Source organism: Bactrocera tryoni, chromosome 1 (genome assembly GCF_016617805.1).
Source record: "Bactrocera tryoni isolate S06 chromosome 1, CSIRO_BtryS06_freeze2, whole genome shotgun sequence".
NCBI classification, from domain to species: Eukaryota; Metazoa; Arthropoda; class Insecta; order Diptera; family Tephritidae; genus Bactrocera; species Bactrocera tryoni.
Window position 1 is genome coordinate 70309123 of NC_052499.1, and position 17896 is coordinate 70327018.

General features: G+C 38.2%; 1 protein-coding gene across 1 annotated transcript; it reads right to left on the bottom strand.

The window, feature by feature from the left end:
* Window positions 1-12282: 12282 nt before the first annotated feature.
* Window positions 12283-13617, bottom strand: LOC120766262. Its single transcript, XM_040091649.1, has 2 exons — window positions 12625-13617; window positions 12283-12550 (listed from the first exon to the last, which is right to left on the bottom strand). The coding sequence occupies exon 1, from the start codon at window positions 13544-13546 to the stop codon at window positions 12974-12976; it is 573 nt and encodes a 190-aa protein (XP_039947583.1). The 5' UTR covers window positions 13547-13617; the 3' UTR covers window positions 12283-12550; window positions 12625-12973.
* Window positions 13618-17896: the final 4279 nt, after the last annotated feature.

Here is a 17896-nt window from a genome sequence, read left to right on the forward strand (position 1 = left end):
AAGTTGTAAGCGAAAGCTAAGGCGCAGATTAAAAGATTTGCCGTACCCGCGCCCACACAACAGGCCACGTGTGGCCATGCCGATGCTGCGTTATGATACATATCTACAAGCATACACAGGGATCACGGAGACGCGGAGAACATTAATGTCAGCTGCGAACCTCGTCGAAGGCGCAACAAGCCAATGAGGTCGCCGAGCTGGCTGACGGTTGTGATATGATTGCGGGCTTTTCGTTAAACTGTATTCGGGCTGATAGCACCACACTCGCCTTCGTTGGCTATGACAGCTCGACAACAATGAGTTCAACAGTGCTGAGCACTATGTGATGTCAAGAGCTTTACAAGTCACAGTAATTAAGCGCTGGAATGGTTTTACATCGCCGATTTGCATGAGTTGTATGTTTTTATTGAGGCTTTATCAATGGGTATTTTCAGCAGGTTGCGTTGGTCTAGCCATTTATGCGCCACGCAAAGAGTTTGTGATGACTAGTAGTATTCATGAGAAAGAGCTTTACAAAACCTTATACGAAGGCAATAAGGAAAATTGTATTAACATTTAGTGAGGATGAAAAGTTATCGATAATTAATAACAGTTTGTCATTAGCGATATTACCAACAATCAGAGAGCGGACTGACGATAATCGATTTTCTTACATTATGAAAGGCAATACATACTTAAATAAAACTCAAAAGTCAATCACAAGCCGTGCTGCGTCAGCGTCGATGGTTAAATTGATTGCGTCAACAATATGATTAATAAAATTTCGAAAATATCGTCTGATCAAATTTGACCCGGACTGGACATACTCGTGTAAAGTGTGCTTTCCATATGCCAATCAGCTGCCAAGTTTGTTTACGACCCGAGACGTGTAACGGTTTTTACCATGAAAAAAATAACAACGAGTTTGTTTGAAATTTTCGGTTTGAAATGGAATTAAGGGTACGGAATTATTGAAAATGTTGCAGAAATGTTTTAGAGATTCTATGTTATCACGAACACAATTTAAAGTCGCCAAGTCATCTACAAATTGCCTAATGTGAGCCATCTGTCCACATCTATAATGATAACGGAAAATGTAAAGAAACAGTGAATGAAAATAGTCAAGATGGCATAAGAGAGATAGCAAAAAATGTCAAAATTTCTTATGGGACGGAAAAGGCAAAAAGGCGTTGCTGGCAACATATAAGGCAATTGGCCGGGGGGTTAGAATCTTCGCCGAATCAATATGGCCTGGATCCAGCTGAACGCAGGTGCGGTAGATACAAACCATCCTTGCAGCCACCTCTTTGAAGAAGAACCGCCTCCTAGAAAAATCAGGAGAACATTCTTCCAATACGTCGAGGATATATAACGATACACCGACCGAATTTCGGGCGAGACTAATTTCGGACAGGCATTGAACGCCAATAATAGTGGAGCTATTAACACCTTCACTAACCCCCTCCCAGTGAAGACAGAAGAGAGACCCTAGCGCTGCGTCCAGACAACGAAACAATATAGCGAATGATGCTCCAAAAATCTATGGGTTTATAGAAAATTAGATTAAATATTTCTTTGAACCGAAAAGAAGCCCATTTTGAAGGCGATAATCCTTAGTCCGGGTCAAACTTGATCAGATGGTATGAAGCTACCATACAAAGAGATCGATCAAAATCAAGTCCATGTATGAAAAACATTTTATTTCACAAGTTTTCTGCCAAAATTTGCTAAATTTAGCAAGGACTTTTGCTCAAGGCAACGCTGCAATATTCAAAGAAGTTGTTTAGATCCGACTACCATACAGCTGCAGCTGTCATACCAATGCATCGATTCAATAAACCTCCCCCACATAAATAATAAAAGTTTATAAAATCATAGTTAAAAAACTTCCGCAGCTTTTTTGAACCGACTTTAATTTCATCGCAATAAAATGACTAATGAAGCGAGCATTAATTACCAAATGGACGGTACCATCGACTGGCCACCGGTTGGCATTCGACTCACTTTGTTACATACTGCAATTTAGCAAGTGCCACAAGTGCATAGTGCAAATTCCTCGCATGCTGCATGTGTGAGAATTCTTTCTAAAGGAATGCCACTGATTAGAGTGGATGTATGATGAAGGAGCGAGCCGGGATGCCAATGGTCGGAGCGGGCGGGTAAGGTATGTGGATAATTGCTTGAATGTGAGCGCACCTAAGCATCTATTTAAAATATGCCTGTGTGTGTGGGTGGGGCACACAGGCATTTTTGTTGGCGTTGGTGTCCTTGAAGAATTGGCATGGCACCAAGGCACTGAGGCGACCGAAACTTTGATCTGCTTGCAGCAGCAGTGCAACAGAACAACAACACAAAAAGAAAACTATTTCAAAATTATGTGAAGTTCAAGTGTTTACAATACTTGATGGAATAGTTTTGGGCAAATTAATGCACTTTAAATGCTCGCTTTGCTTTAACTAAGCGTGATTATTAACAGTTGCCATTTCACAATGATTTTAGGCAATACACGATTGCGTAATACAATTGTCGCATATTCGTAGCAAAAACTTGTTTATTTATGAGTTAATTAGTCTATGGCAAACTTTAGCTTCTTTTTGTTTTTGTAAATGTAAATCGCCCCAAATGATAATCACCGCTCATCGCACAATAAAGTAATGTGTTAATCGGATTTCGCCGCGGTTCGCCAATAGAGGATTTTTATGCGTTTTTAATAAATTATTTTGCGCAGAACTAAATGCAATTTGTGGTCTTTCGCTGCATTTACAATAATTAAATTTACACGCTTAACTCGTTAAGTAAATAAGCGGCCATATAATAAGCATATATACATATATGAACATTAGGGTGCGCGTCATTTCACACGTTGTGTTTTTTGGTGATTACGCACGATGAAGTTTTAGTTTTCACCCTAATAAAATAAAATAATAGGGAAACAAAATCTTTCTTTTTAAATCACTAATATATGGGGAATTTATATCATCATTCGAAGGAGCATTCTTTGGCATTTATTTTTTGAAAATTATCTCTTTCAAATGTTGGCGCAGCTGGTCCATCCGTTGAGCCCAATTTTCACTGATTCGTTCGAGCATTTCGACTGGTAACTGGCAAATAACGCGCGGGATGTTTTGCTCCAAAGCCTGAATCAGGATTGTCCGCATAGCTTTTATACCTTGGCGACCAATCGACCGGCCCGTCATGTGAAATTATCTGATTGATGTGATGTGTGAGAAGTGGCCTCGACTTGTTGCATCCAAATGTTGAAGAGATCACGATCTTCAGTTTAGGCATCAAATAATCGGTCACCATGGCACGATAACGGTCGCCATTGACAGTTACACTCTCATCAGCATAATTTTTGAAGAAATACTGAACCAAACCGTTGTTTTTTCCGGATGAAATAGCAGTTCTTGAAACTCTTCAGGTTACTCTTCGTCCCAAATGCAGCAATTTTGCTTGTTTACATACCTAAAGAGCTAGAAATGGGCCTCATCGCAAAACAAAATTTGGCTCCAAAACATCAGATCTTCCTGGAACTTTCAAATGTATTTTTCATAAGGTATAGATCAGTATAGCATTTTGGAAGACACTATCATGAAGGCAATATAACGGACCTCGTTTACAACTGGCGGTTTACTAAATTTAAATGAAGATATATTCTCAAAATTGTTTAGAAAACAGTTCATGCTGGAAAAGCAACAAAAATTATTTTTCTCTCTAAGGACTATACTGATTATTTTTACAATGTGGTAGGTGTCTTCGCTAAGCCTAAATCCAAGTCGCTTACCAGGACTAAACCTTAAAAATATGGCGGTATTCTAAAAAGATAAACACATTCGTAGTAATGTTCTGATTTATAGCAGTAGAAAAGGGCATATATAATATAATAATGGAAAATATACTATATACTATATATCTCGTACGATCAGTACAAAATGAAAGCATGACAAATTTTTAGAAGGAAAAATACTAAATGCAAATTTATTTAGGAATTTATTTAAAACCCAGAAATACAATTATGGCGATGAAAGATGATATGATAGATTTCCTTCTTCTTTAACTCCATACCTGTTCAAATAACTCCAACTATTTATTAACATTTTCCAGTTTGGTCACATTCTAACATTGAGGACTTATAAATATAGAATTGATGTTTTAAAGGTACTTCAAGTTTTGAACAAGAGTGACTGCTAGTTATACAAGTATATCCTCTTTTACTTGTTTAAAGTATATTTGTTAGTTCAGAAGTATACGAGGTCTGTAAGCTGGAACCCGTGATATATTACGCGTCAACCAACCACCATCATATTCTAAAACAAAACTGAACTTTGAAGCTAGTGCTCGTGTTGCGACTCTATACTTTAGGCAACCTTATAAATGTTTAAGGGAGGCTTGAACGCCGCATTTACTACTTTTTTATCTTCGACTTGACGACCTGATTTTTATCATAATCGAATCGTCGAACACGAGTTCGACTGACTTACCAATGTTTAGCAAAAATGTGATTTATTTGGCTTTACATTATTTGCACATTTTTATACTCTTACAACATATTGCTACAGAGTGTAATAGTTTTGTTCAACTAACGGTTGTACGTATCACCTAAAACTAAACGAGATGGATGAGATCGGCAAATAACCTTGCCCACTCTAGTGTATGAATTATATATGTATATATATAATATCTGGTTGACGTTTTGCACCTTAAGGCTTTGATTTTAGCAAAATTCGAGAGTATAGAATGTTCAGTTGCACCCGAACTTATTTTTTGTTTTGTGAAAATGGAATACTGATTTAGAATGGAAAAGTAAAAAAAACATTATTATAAGTATTGACTATTGGTTTTTACACATTTTGACCACCTTTCTGGCAATTTGTGGATACCACGTCAATAGAAATGTTCGTATTTTGAAACAAATCAATCAGACACTCAATTTTCGACTTTTACCTAGCAATCGAAGTGCTGCTCAGCCAATGCGTGTGCCATCGTTGGATACCAATGATAATCGGAAAGGGGCCAAGACTGCTGAATACGGCGGATGGGATAAGTATTTTAATTGTATCCTAAACCGATTTTGCTTTGAGCAGGCGCATGGTTTAAATTCATCATTTGTTGTTTGTAGCGATTAGTGCTAGTTTTAACAGGTTTTAGAAGCTCATGATATACCACACACTTCTGATCCCACCAAGCACAGAGTATTGACTTCTTACCGAATCGATCTGTTTTTGCAGTCGATGTTGATGGTTGTCCTGGATTAAGCTTTGACTTTTTCCCTAGAGAATTTTTAAAATAAATTCATGTTTCCAGTTTGGTCACATGTGTTCATGTTTCATCACCAGTGCCAAATCGATGCAAAGCTGATTTTTTTCGTGCCTTTGAAGTAAAATATCTCAAGTTTTTCTCGATTTTCCATTTGTCTTTCATTCAATTCATTTGACACCCGTTTAATTTGGATGTTTTCCGTAGCTTTCAAAAGCTCTGAAATTTTTTGTTGGGCATCATTTAACATGACTTGCTTTTGATTCAAAGTATTATCTTGATCCAATATTGCCTACAGTTCGAACTCTGAAAGCTTTTCATGTTCTTCATTTCCCATTTTAATATACCTCATTAATAATTGCTCGTGAGAGGATTCTCGAAGTACTAAGTCAGTTTTTATTCGCTTTCGTTGTTTGTCTTAATTTTAAGAAATATATCTATGCGTCGCGTAAATTATCTGTTTCCATTTCAATTCAATTCAGCCATGACAAGCGTAATTATTTCCAACCAAACGACAAAAGCCAGAGCTAAGCATCACAACCTCAAGTTGTCATAGACTTAACATGACCACGCCGCCGCTTCGCCATTACACATGTCAAATGTGCAATGCAACCAGCATTTACACGACCTTGAATTACACGCCGTCCGACAACAGCAAATGTGCCATGCTGGCAGGAGCGCTAAGCGTTCATTGCGCCAGTACGCGAACGCTGTTGAGCGCCAAGAGTGCTAAAGGGAGGAAAACATTGACGCACAGACAAAGGCATAATATTACAAATAGTAGATGTACGCCTACGCGGTCATATATTCCATCGTCGCAGCTCGTTAGCTACGCAATTTACCACATTGTGGTGAGCAGCCTTGAAACTGTGTAGTGACAAACTTTCAACAGCCTCAACCAACAAGCAACAACAATTGCAACAATATGTACGACATGCGTGGCAAATAGCGGGATAATAAGTTAAATGCTCGTTGCTTGCAGCAAAAGAGACAAAAAACAATAAACAAAAAACTATTGCAGAACGCATTCAGCAGCAGGCGTGTGGGCTGCTGGTACGCTGCGTATACGTAACATTTTGTACTTGAGCAGCGCAAGTTTATAGCCAAGCGTTTAATTGCATGTTACACTTGTCGCGAATAGAAACTAATTACAATTCATTTGTCTTTAATATGAGGGAGTTGCCACTTGGTTGTAAATGACTGGTAATTTACGGGAAAAGTATTAGTTATTAAGGATAGATTGGAGAAATCACTTGATTGCTATATATTATTTGTGGTTCTCGATCTATATGAGCTATTTCTACAGCTCTTCAATAAATTCTGAAAGTTTGCATTACGTGATCGGCTTAAAATCTTTTAAGCCTGTTAAACCACAACCGACTTTTCTCGAAAACTATATTTAACGCTTCCAGCTGCTTCATGAATCACGTTTTTATCCTGTGTAGTGTGTATTTTTAATTTCTTTACTAGTTTGCACTTGTTTGTTATTATAGTAACTTTTTCCTAATTACAATAATTCACTACAAATTGGCAACCGCAACCAAACACGTGTCCCGGCACACTACAATAGCTGTCATTTACATATGTACACACGCACACTTACAACTCGGTGTTTCATTGACATGATGTGCTTGTTGTTAATGGGTTAGGTAATGCCTTCTATTCGTTGTTGTTGTTGTGCTATTGTAACACGCAATGTTAGTTTCAGATGTCCTCGCATGTCCTTTAAGCGTTTAATTAGGTGTCAACATGGCATTTAATCAAGCCAACAGTGGCAGTCATTTATTGCTGCTGGTATAATAATAAACACTTACTTAAACACTTATGACACTGACGCGGACTATACTGCATAGTTGTGATGTACTTTTTTCGTTTTCATGGATGACTTAAACATACATAACATATATAAATGAATGGACACTTTATATATGAAGCTTTAACGATAGTTTCATGAAACAACAGAAAACCGGTAGATGGCGCTGAGTCCGAATACATACGAAACATCTTATTCGAAATTCAACATGTTTCATATTGAAACAAGAAGAAACATGTACAAATGCATTTCTTAATGCACAAAATATAATAAAAAGCTCTTTATTTTAGTTTTAATCGCTTAGTTTGTACGGCACCTATATATATACTATAGCAGTCTAATCTGAAGAATTTGTTCGGAGATTATGAGGTTGCCTTTGACACTAATCCATATAAATATTCGTGAAGATATTTTGCCAAATAAGAATTGGTTTGGATCTGTCAGTTTGCATATGAAATGAGCAGCCTATTGAGTAAAGAGAATATTTGCAAAATTTTGGGTCGATATCTTAAAACCTGTGGCAATATCCTCCAATACAGGGTTTGTTCGGAAAGTAATAGGACTGAGTCGATTTTTAAAAAAATATATTGAACCAATCGTTACAATTCTTTAAAAACTTTCAAAAGTGGCTCATTCTGCGTCGATGCAGCGCTTTCAGCGCGATTTCCAAGCATTGAAGGCATGGGGGAAGGCATTCTCCAGAGAGCCGAAGTGCACGCTTCATGGATCACCTCTGTCGTCTCAAAACGCAGGCAAAGAAACCAAAAAAATACGAGGGGCCACATGTGGTGTCTGTAGGGCGGTTGCGGAAGCGTTGGGATGCCGGCCTTGGTTAAGTAGTTGCTCACAAGAAAGGCGGTGTTATCGGTCATCAATGAGCAATTTTGGAACCATCTTCGCACACCACACGGACATGAATCAATCGACTAAGCCCGTCAAGATGATTTTATATATATATGTATATATATATACTTTAAAATTTTCCTTTGCTTCTATTTGGGTGTTACAAAGTTCGTGGTACACTTAATACATCCTATAAGGGGTATAAATATACATACATAATTTTCTTAGAGCTACATTTATCTGGAAATCCAGCTAGATGGCGCTGGTTATTATCGAAATACTGATATATAGTCAAATTGAGTATGGCAAAAATATATAACTAGGTGTACTTTTTATACTCATTAACCCTACTACGAGTATGATCATATAACCCCACAGGCAAAATTGAATTTTGAGTCATGTAGATGATCATCTATTCATAACCATTTTCTTATGTCAAGGTATTGTCTATAACTCATTCTCCGTACTTAATACCATTTCTTCTTATCCTTTATTGGTGTATACACCGCTTACGGGGTTATAGCCGAGTTTACAACAGCGCGCCAGTCGCTCTTTCTTAGCGCTGTTTGTCACCAATTGGAGATTGTATCCACCTCCTTCTCCACCTGGTCTTTCCAAAGGAGTGAAGGTCGTCTTCTTCTCCTGATATACCCGGCGGCTACTGCGTCGAATACTCTCAGAGTATTTTCATCTATTCGGACCACATGACAAAACTAATGTCTCTTAATTCGCTGAACTATGTCAATGTCGTCATATAACTCGTGCAGCTCATCATTCCATCGACTGCGATACTCGTCGTTGCCAATGCGGAAAGGACCATAAATCTTCCGCAGAACCTATCTCTCAAAACCTCAGATTTTGTCATCGTCTATGCCTATAGCAGGACGGAAAAGATGAGTGACTTGTAAAGTTCGGTATTTGTTCCTCCATAGAGGACTTTACTTCTCTAAAACCTATTCAATGTGAAGTAGCACCTGTTGGTAAGAATTATTCTGCGCTGGATTTCTAGACTGACGTTGTTAGTTGTGTTAATACTGGTTCCAAGATAGACAAAATTATCTTCGAAGTTATGACTGTCAACAGTGACGTGAGAGCCATGTCGCAAATGTGACGACTTCTTGTTTCATGATTGGAGATATTTCGAATTGCTCGCTCACTACCAGACCCATTTGCTTCGCTTCCTTATCCATGCTGGAGAAAACAGGATTGATGGCGCGGTTGTAAACTCTTATAGAATTTAAGTTCTGTTAAGTTCTGCAGCTCGCATTATTCTCTCTAAAAACAAAGGCAGCTCCTTTTCGTGCTGTCAAAAGCAGTTTTAAAATCGACGAAGACGTGTCATTTTCCAAGATTTGGCGCATGGTGAATATCTGATCAGTTGTTGATTTGCCAGGCCTAAGGTCACACTGATAAGTTCCAACCAGTTTGTTGACGGTGGGGTTTAATGTTTCACACAATACGCTCGATAGAACCTTATATGCGATGTTGAAGAGGCTTAATCCAAGTTAGTGAGCGCAGATTGTGGGGTCTCCCCTTTTTTGTGGTTAACACCATTTCCTGGCTCTAATTAAATAATGGCTTTCTGTATTCGTCCATCCTTGAACATAAATGTTCAGCAGAGAAATTGAGAGATCTTGAAATCCGCGGTAATACACTAGATTAAAGCGTCTAAGGGGGATTCTTACCACAGGAAACTACTAAAACTGAAATAGAGTAACTTTTACAAACCATTTAAATAAAGTAATCAATCATTAATGAGGACTTTACAGACAAGGAATGGTGAAACTTAGGAATTTTCTTATTCACCGGCAAGTGAAAATTAACTGCAAATTTGAGAAGCCGCTTCGTATCATAAATCATTATAGTATAAATCAGGAATTTGGAAAGTTATAACTTTCAAACTGCTTTGCTTTGAAGAAATATTTTAGGGGAGGCTTAGACCGTTCTCTGCTTCGTTCAAACATTCTTTAAAGAAATCTTTTATTTAAAGCTATCTTTTATTCCTACGTTTTTATTATAACGTCTTTATTCTATATTTACTTTGATAACACATGTCATATATATGCCATTTCCTTGCCCCGTAATACACCCTGACATCATATGTAACTATATCAAACAAGAAATGGAAGTGTTTCCGTTTAAATTAAAACTCACAACTAAATCGCCACCTAAGTGCTGCTCCACTTCAAGTGCGCACCGTCGAGTGGCAAATAAATACTGGAAATGAAATTAATTTCCGCATGCCGTTACGAAACTAGAAACTTTGCGACCACCAAACAGCAATACAACTGCAACAACAACACACAAAACTAAAATAACGCAAACGAGTGTAAAAGGTGCACACAGTGAACTTAACGGTAAACCAAGAAATCGATTGGAAACATTTCATCGAAATTGCAACTTAAAGTGTCAGTGCAATGTGATGCTCGAAAATGGGAAAAGAGTTGTTGCTCAATTTCATCGACAATGTAAGCCGCACAGGCCAAGCGTGCTAGTCTTGATTACACTTGCACTGCGGAGGAATATGAGCAATTCAAGTGCTGGTGTGCTGGGAGGTGGCACTGCCGGTATTTCGTTATACAGAGAGTTTACAAATGTCGTTTTACTAAAAAATAAAGAAAAATTAAGAAAAATAAAAGGAAATGAAAGGCAGGAATAACACCACAATAATGATTCGGTACGATATGGAAAATGTTGAGCTCCTAATGTATCTGCCAGCTCAAATAACATTTCATTTCCATTGTGATGTGCAGTTGAATGAAAACTGGACACTTCCTCGTAGAAAAGCATCACTTTTGGATTAAGAGATTGGCAATGCTTTAAGCCGTTTCTTGGAAATGAAATATTTTGTTTATTACATACGCATGATGGTTGATTGTGAGATCTTTGTATATCAGGGAACATGACGTATTGGACTACTATTCATTTTCACAATTTAGAAGCCGGCCTTGATTAGGTAACTGTTCACAAGAAAGGCGGCATGAGTCGAGGCGGTATCATGATGCAACTTCCAATCGGCTGCGATGTCTTGTCGGACATAATTGACCCTTCGTTTGAGTCTCTTCAGGGCTTCTAAGCTTGGCGTTGACGTTCGGTTTAAGAGGAACAAATTCATGATGGACTATGCCTTTGATATCAAAAAATACCATGAGCATTGTTTTCACTTTGGATTTGCTCATTCTTCCGTTTTTTGTGCGAGGAGACGGCGGCGTGTGCCACTCGAAAGATTGCCTCTTTGTCTCGGAATCATACTCAAAGATCCGTGACTTGTCACCTGTGATTACGTTATTCAAACGTCTCCGTTGCAGATTTACCGAATTTCACACAGAATTTAATGGCTCTAACGAACGCTGCATTTTCGGCTTGCACCACTCACAGAAACACGTCGCACGAAAATGTTTGTCCTGACTCTCTAGGTTCTCAGAGACAACTGACCAGCCGCTCGTTCATTAGCTAGGAACGCTCTACCGAATCCAGTCGGTGCGCGCACGCCTTGAAGTACAGTCACGGCGGAAGAAAATCAGTCCTATTACTTTCAGGAGAAACCCTATATTCGAGTGGCGGAAAGCTTTCAGTAAAAGTCGTGAAGTCATCGAAAACTTGTCTCTTCCGAGTTGTCCATCCACTTCTGTCAATGTCTATAACGTCGAGAAATTTAAAGAAAAAGTGCTTTGAAATCGTCGCGTTAGTATCAGATATACATCAGAGAATCTCAACATCTCTTATGTATCGACTCAATCCATTTTGGTTTATGTTTTGGGTATGAAGAGTGTCAATGATAGACTCGATCCAAAAGATCTTAATATTTTTCATTAACGACGTCTTTGCAACACAAAGAGAAAAGAAGAGGAACCTACATTCATCAAACCTTATATTAAATAGTTAATGGTTACAAGACATAGTTTTATGAATATGACGTCGGAACTTTCCAAGAATATAGCTATGAAGATTCGCTGAAGGCACTGAAGGCGATTCCAGCTGAGACTTGCTACAAGTATATAAACAATTGGATTAATATTATAATATTTTGAAAAAGACTTGTATTTAAAAATTTTAAAATTTTAGTTTTTTTGTCAATCCGGTTCATATTTGATCATACTTTTTTTCAAAAAACTCGACCAGGGAAACCCCAATTCCTTCAATGCCAATTTTTTCGGTAAAAACTATTAATTCATTCATATTTAAATCGAACTGTACCATACTTAAACTCAGCTAATCTTCTCTTAAGAAGCTTAAATAAGTGTTTATAGCTGAAATTCGGTACCGAATATACATGTACATACATCCAGAATACAAATAAACACCCAGATGTGATCGCTCCTTATTTTTTCCTGTATCGTGCTGTAAAAAAACCTTGCTTGCTTACTTTGCAGAGTATTTTGCTTGAGCGGGTTTTATTTTTCGAAATTACAAAGGTATGTAAGGTACCACGATATGTCTGGACAGCAAAGTTCATAATGGAAATTAATTGTGTTTTCGAAAACACATTTCAGATTGCTGAAGTCTCTCCGCTAGTGATATAAGAAAAAATAGACGCTCGTATCTTACTAAAGTTCTGTGAAAACGTGGTTTAATCAATCGAAACGGGCGTGCTCCGTGAAAAAAAAAACTTGTGCAAATGGTGCTAAATAAACAGCTGACATGATCTTGAATACAACGCTAAAACAGAAAGAAGGGAAGAGAAATAAGCAATGGAAACTAAACTTCGAAACATAAAACATTTTTTGTCTTACCATTAGCAAAACTTGAGAACGAACGTGCAACGTTTTTTCACTGAAGAACAAGAGTTAAGCTTTACAGTTGGTTATAGAATCCATAAAATGTAGAAACAGAGAATAATTCAGAGCCGAACGTATTTTTGATTTTAACATTTTTTAATTTTTGAGCTGGCTCGTATCATTATGAATCGCGTTGTAAAACTGGCGAGCTAGAACTTCTCCACATACAAATATTTAGTCTACCGTTAAGGAGTGCATATATGAATGTATACAGGTACTGTTATTTTTAATACTTTCTGATTAAACTTATTGAAACAGCCAGCAAAACATTATTGCAATTTGCTTTTTCGCTTAATCCAAATCATCACGGATATACCGTTATCTGCGGAGATTGTAAATAATCGGTCAAACTCTCTAAAGAGCCCGGGACGCATACTAAACGCTCTGCTGGAATGCTACACAATGGCGGATGTATGCGAGCGTATCGACCACATTTCGCATTTGTATATTCACCTTTAGAGAATTGCTGTCTCTTCAGTAGGAAGGCCGGCGATGAAACATTATACGAAGATACATTCGTTGGTGTTGAAGTTTCTAAAACGAAACTTGCTTCGGACGATCTTCTAGCGTTTATTTCCATTAGCTTCGAATTCATATTAACTGGTTTTGTGTAGGGTGTCGCTAGGGAGGTAATCTCGTTCATGGTCTGCGACTTATTTGAGGATTGTGTGGATAAGATATTCTCTTCATCGAATACTGCACTTTTAAAGCTATGTGATGAGGATTCTTTTATATGTACTTGCCGAGGTGCTCGTTTTTGTTTTGATAATCTTTTGGGGTTTTCTTCAAGCATTTTTTCATTAGGGAAATTCTTCACACTTATGTATGTCTTGACGCCCAACTCAGAATTCGTCCGGCTTTTGAATTGGGCAGCCATATTGACGGAATTTAGTTTTTAGCTTCAAAATTTCTTATTTATGATTTATACTAGAGAATTTTTATTCGTTTTTCAAGGGATGGAAAAAAACTCAATACATTTTGATTTTGTCAACTTCGTGACTTCATTGCCCTATCGTTTATATTTCAGTTACAATGTAATAAAAATGATTTTTAATAATGATTGTTGTGGGCAATCGGCTGATATCGAAAAGAAAAAGCAAAAGAAGTTCGATAGAACTATGAAATCAGGGTTTTGCGAATAATATTTTTGTATAGTCATATACATAAGTGGCCTCCTTGGGGTTTACTCTGTATTGCTATGCGAATGAAATGCTACAGTAGGCAAAAAATAGTAAGATTTTTTAATTTAAATTTCGCGTCAAGGCCCAATCTTCACAATACATATATTTTTTTCTAGATTGGTATGACTTTCAGTGACACCTGTACCGATTGTCACATCAGTATAATCATTCTTCTTCCTCTTTATTGGCGAAGAACTCGCTTACGCGGTTAAAGCCGCCAATCGTTTCTTCCCCCGGCGGGTACTGCGTCAAATACTTTCATTGCTGGAATGTTTTCATCCATACGTACGATAAAAACTAGCCAGCGTAGCCGCTCTCTCATAATTCCATGCACTATGTCATTGCCGTCGTATAACTCGTACAGCTCATCGTTCCATCGGATGCGATATTTGCCATTGTCAAAGCGCAAAAACCTTTTTCTCGAACACTCGGAGCGTCGACTCATTAGATGTTTTCATCGTCCATACCAATGCACCATATAGCAGGACGGGGATGATGAATGATTTGTAGGGTTTGGTCTTTGTTCGTCAAGAGTAAAGTCACTTCTCAATTGCCTACTCAGTCCGAAAGACCTCTTGGCAGTTATTCTTCGTTGGGTTTTGAGGCTGACATTGTTGTTGGTGCTAATACTGGTTCCAAAATAGACGAAATTATCTACGACTTCGATGTTGTGACTGTCAACAGTGACTTGGAAGCCTAGTCCCATTTGCTTCGCTTCCTTATCCATTCTGGAAAGAACACAACTAACGGCACGGGTGTCGAGCCCAACGATATCAATATCATCGAATCAAATTATTTTCGCCAGCTGCAGATTGAAGAAGTCGCACGATAGGGAGTCATATTGTATGAAACGCTTGATATCGAACCGCTCGGAGAGATCCATCCCGCTGTCAAAAGCAGCTTTGAAATCGACGAAAAGGGTGCTTGTGTCGATCCTCTTTTCACGGGTCTTTTCCAAGATTTAGCGCATGGTAAATATCTGGTCAGTTGTTGTTTTTTCAGGCCTAAAGCCACAATGATAGGGTCCAATCAATTTGTTGACGGCTTTAATCTTTCACAAAATACGCCCGATATAACCTAATATGCGATGTTGAGTAGGCATATCCTATCATAGTTGGCGTAGATTATGGGGCCTTTCTTGTTGTGGATTGGGCGGAGCTCACTTAAATTCCAAACGTCGGGCATGCTTTCGTCCAACCATATTCTACCAATAAGTTGAAGGATGCTCCTTATCAATTCTTCGCCGCCGTGTTTGAATAGCTCGGCCGGCTATCCAACGGCCCCCGGCGCTTTGATGTTCTTCAGACGGGTAATTGCTATTCGAACTTCTTCATGGTCGAGCAATGGAATTCCTGCACCATCGTCATCGATTGGAGAATCGGGCTCGACATCTCCGGTTGTTTTGCTTTCTCTGCCATTCAACAGGCTGGAGAAGTTTTCTCTCCACAATTTTAGTATGCTCTGGGCATCGGTTACTAGATCACCTCTGGAGGTTCTACGAGAGTATTCTCTTGTCTTGAAACCTTCTATTAGTCGCAGCATTTTTTCGTAGAATCTTCGAGCAATGAGGTCGAATCAATGTGTAGAAGTTCACGCAAGTAAGGAAAGTTCTCCGATTGCCATTCACTTGGGAGTGGCCAGATTCGATTCTTTTGCATATGGCCCAAGCAGCTTAGGACTTCCGGACCAAGTATCTCTCTAGGTAGCCAAAAAACATCCGTTTGAATTCGAGCTAAAGTGAAAAAGGCGAAACATCACAGGGTTGTGCGCTGTACTTGGGACCCGCCACGTAAAAAACAAAACCGATGAAAAGGAAACAACAGCCTTCAGGCTATAATAAGTACTAAAATAGAGCTGATTCAATATCATACTTTTTTTATACCCGTCTAAACCCACCATATGTCGTCCGGCTCATATCAAAAAATTATGCTATTTCATTTTTGCTTTTTGCTTTTGTACGCGTTTGAAAAGCCAATTGAGCTAAAACCTTACTAATTAAAACATCGAAAATGCATGATTTTTTCGTTTGCTCTCTGAATTGCCGCAGCGTAAAGGTAGCAATTAAATGCATGTCTATCCAACCGGCATATGACAAACCGCCAAATCGACCAGCTACACTGTTTCGCGTTCGCGTATCTTTTTTCATACATGTGCTGGTACATACAAACATACATATTAACATACGCGTGCAAAAGTTGACTATTGAATTTTCCAATCAAATTGGCAGTTTTCAATCGAGTTCATTCATACAAAATCCATTCAAATGAAATGCACGCGACACAGCGGATACATGCAGAGTACAGACGATACATACACATATGTACATATCTACATTGATTTTTATACACATGTATAACTGTGTATGTGCGCTGAAATTTAAATAAACAACAACTCCACAAATATTTTTTCTATTTAAGGCCGTTTTTATGCCATGAAATAAACAGGCAACGTCTGCCAACAGCTAAAAACCAGCACAAATGATAGTCTCTATTTGCATATTTTCAGTTTTTTTTTTGCTTTCTTTAAATCATTTTCAATTGACTACCCATATCCTACACAAAGCTTTTAATTAGTTGCCAATTTGACTGCGAGAATTATTTCATTTTTATCTCTTCACATTTTGCTCTTCGTTAAATTTCACATCAACAAGCAATCGCCGTTCATTATCATCAGCCATTTCCGCTTCCGCTTACTAATTCAACTCGTTTTTACGCATCTGGTATACACATACATACTTACAATATTGGTATATGTGGTTATATGCAACCGCATGAGGTAAGTTGGCCCCCTGTAATTTCAATCATAATCACCTCGCAGTGATTAACTCCGAGTCCACAATTGCGAGAACCTGTGCGTATGACACTGCACTGCTGGCGTCGAATAGCATTTCTACTACTGCCTCCAGGAAACTGCATCGCTTGAGAACCGTGGCTCACCAAATGGAATACTGAAAAGTCCATACAGCCTTCAGACACGAAATATGTCATCAATGGTCAGTCTCTACCAAAGTTAAGAAATCTTAGCCCAGATTAAAATTTCCGCAGCTGTACTAGCTTCCAATATCAAGATTCCTACTCAGTTTAAAGAACAAGCTACTTAAACATTAAGACAAAAAACACCCGGAAATTGTAATAAATTCCCCAATGATGTTTCAAAATTTGTATTTTGGCAAGACTGTTGAACGCGATCTGTAAACCAGTTTATTTACAAAAACTGCTTAAGTCTTTACACCTCAGCAGTGCGTTGCGATTTTTACAATGGATAAAAATATCGAACAAAGAATTGGTCTCAAAGTTTAAATTTTCCAACCAAATTTTGTGTGCGAAATCATTGCGAATATTGGAAATGGCTTCCGGTGATTCAGTTTGATCAAAAACAGAAGCCTACGTGTGGTACAAAGTATTTAAAGACGGTCGAAAGATCGTTGAAGGCATGCCTCGTTCTGGACGACCTTCGATCTTTTCAACTAATGAAATTATTAAAAAAAAATTAGGGATATAGTGCTTGAAAATCGTGTGGTAAGTTTTACAGAGGCAGCAAGAGAGCTCAACATCATTCGCGAGTCCGCGAATTTTTTTCAAAAAGAATAATGTAAACAGATTTCTTTGAATATGCTTGATCGTGCGAATTCCGATTCCATGAGACACGAGTTTATGAGTTTGACATACAAACAAGTCAAGAATCATCGGAATGGAGGGGGAAAAACGAGCTTAAACCAAAAAAACCGCGCCAAAGCCGCTCAAAAATCAAGGTTATGCTCATTGTTTTTTCGATATTCATGGTTTGGTGCATCATGAGTTAATTCCTGAGGAACAGACGTTCACTAAAGAGTCCTATTTGGTAAGAACAATTCGAGATGCTCCATCGCATCGAACCGCGATTGTAACCGTATTTAAAGCCGAAAATACAATGAATACCATCGTTTTACCAAATGATTTTAAATCGTTCAAGTACAACGCTCTTAACATCGGATACGAATGGCTCGAAAATGGACGATGCAGTTGGTGCGAGAATATACTCTCCAGAGTTAGACATAAGGCAACCTT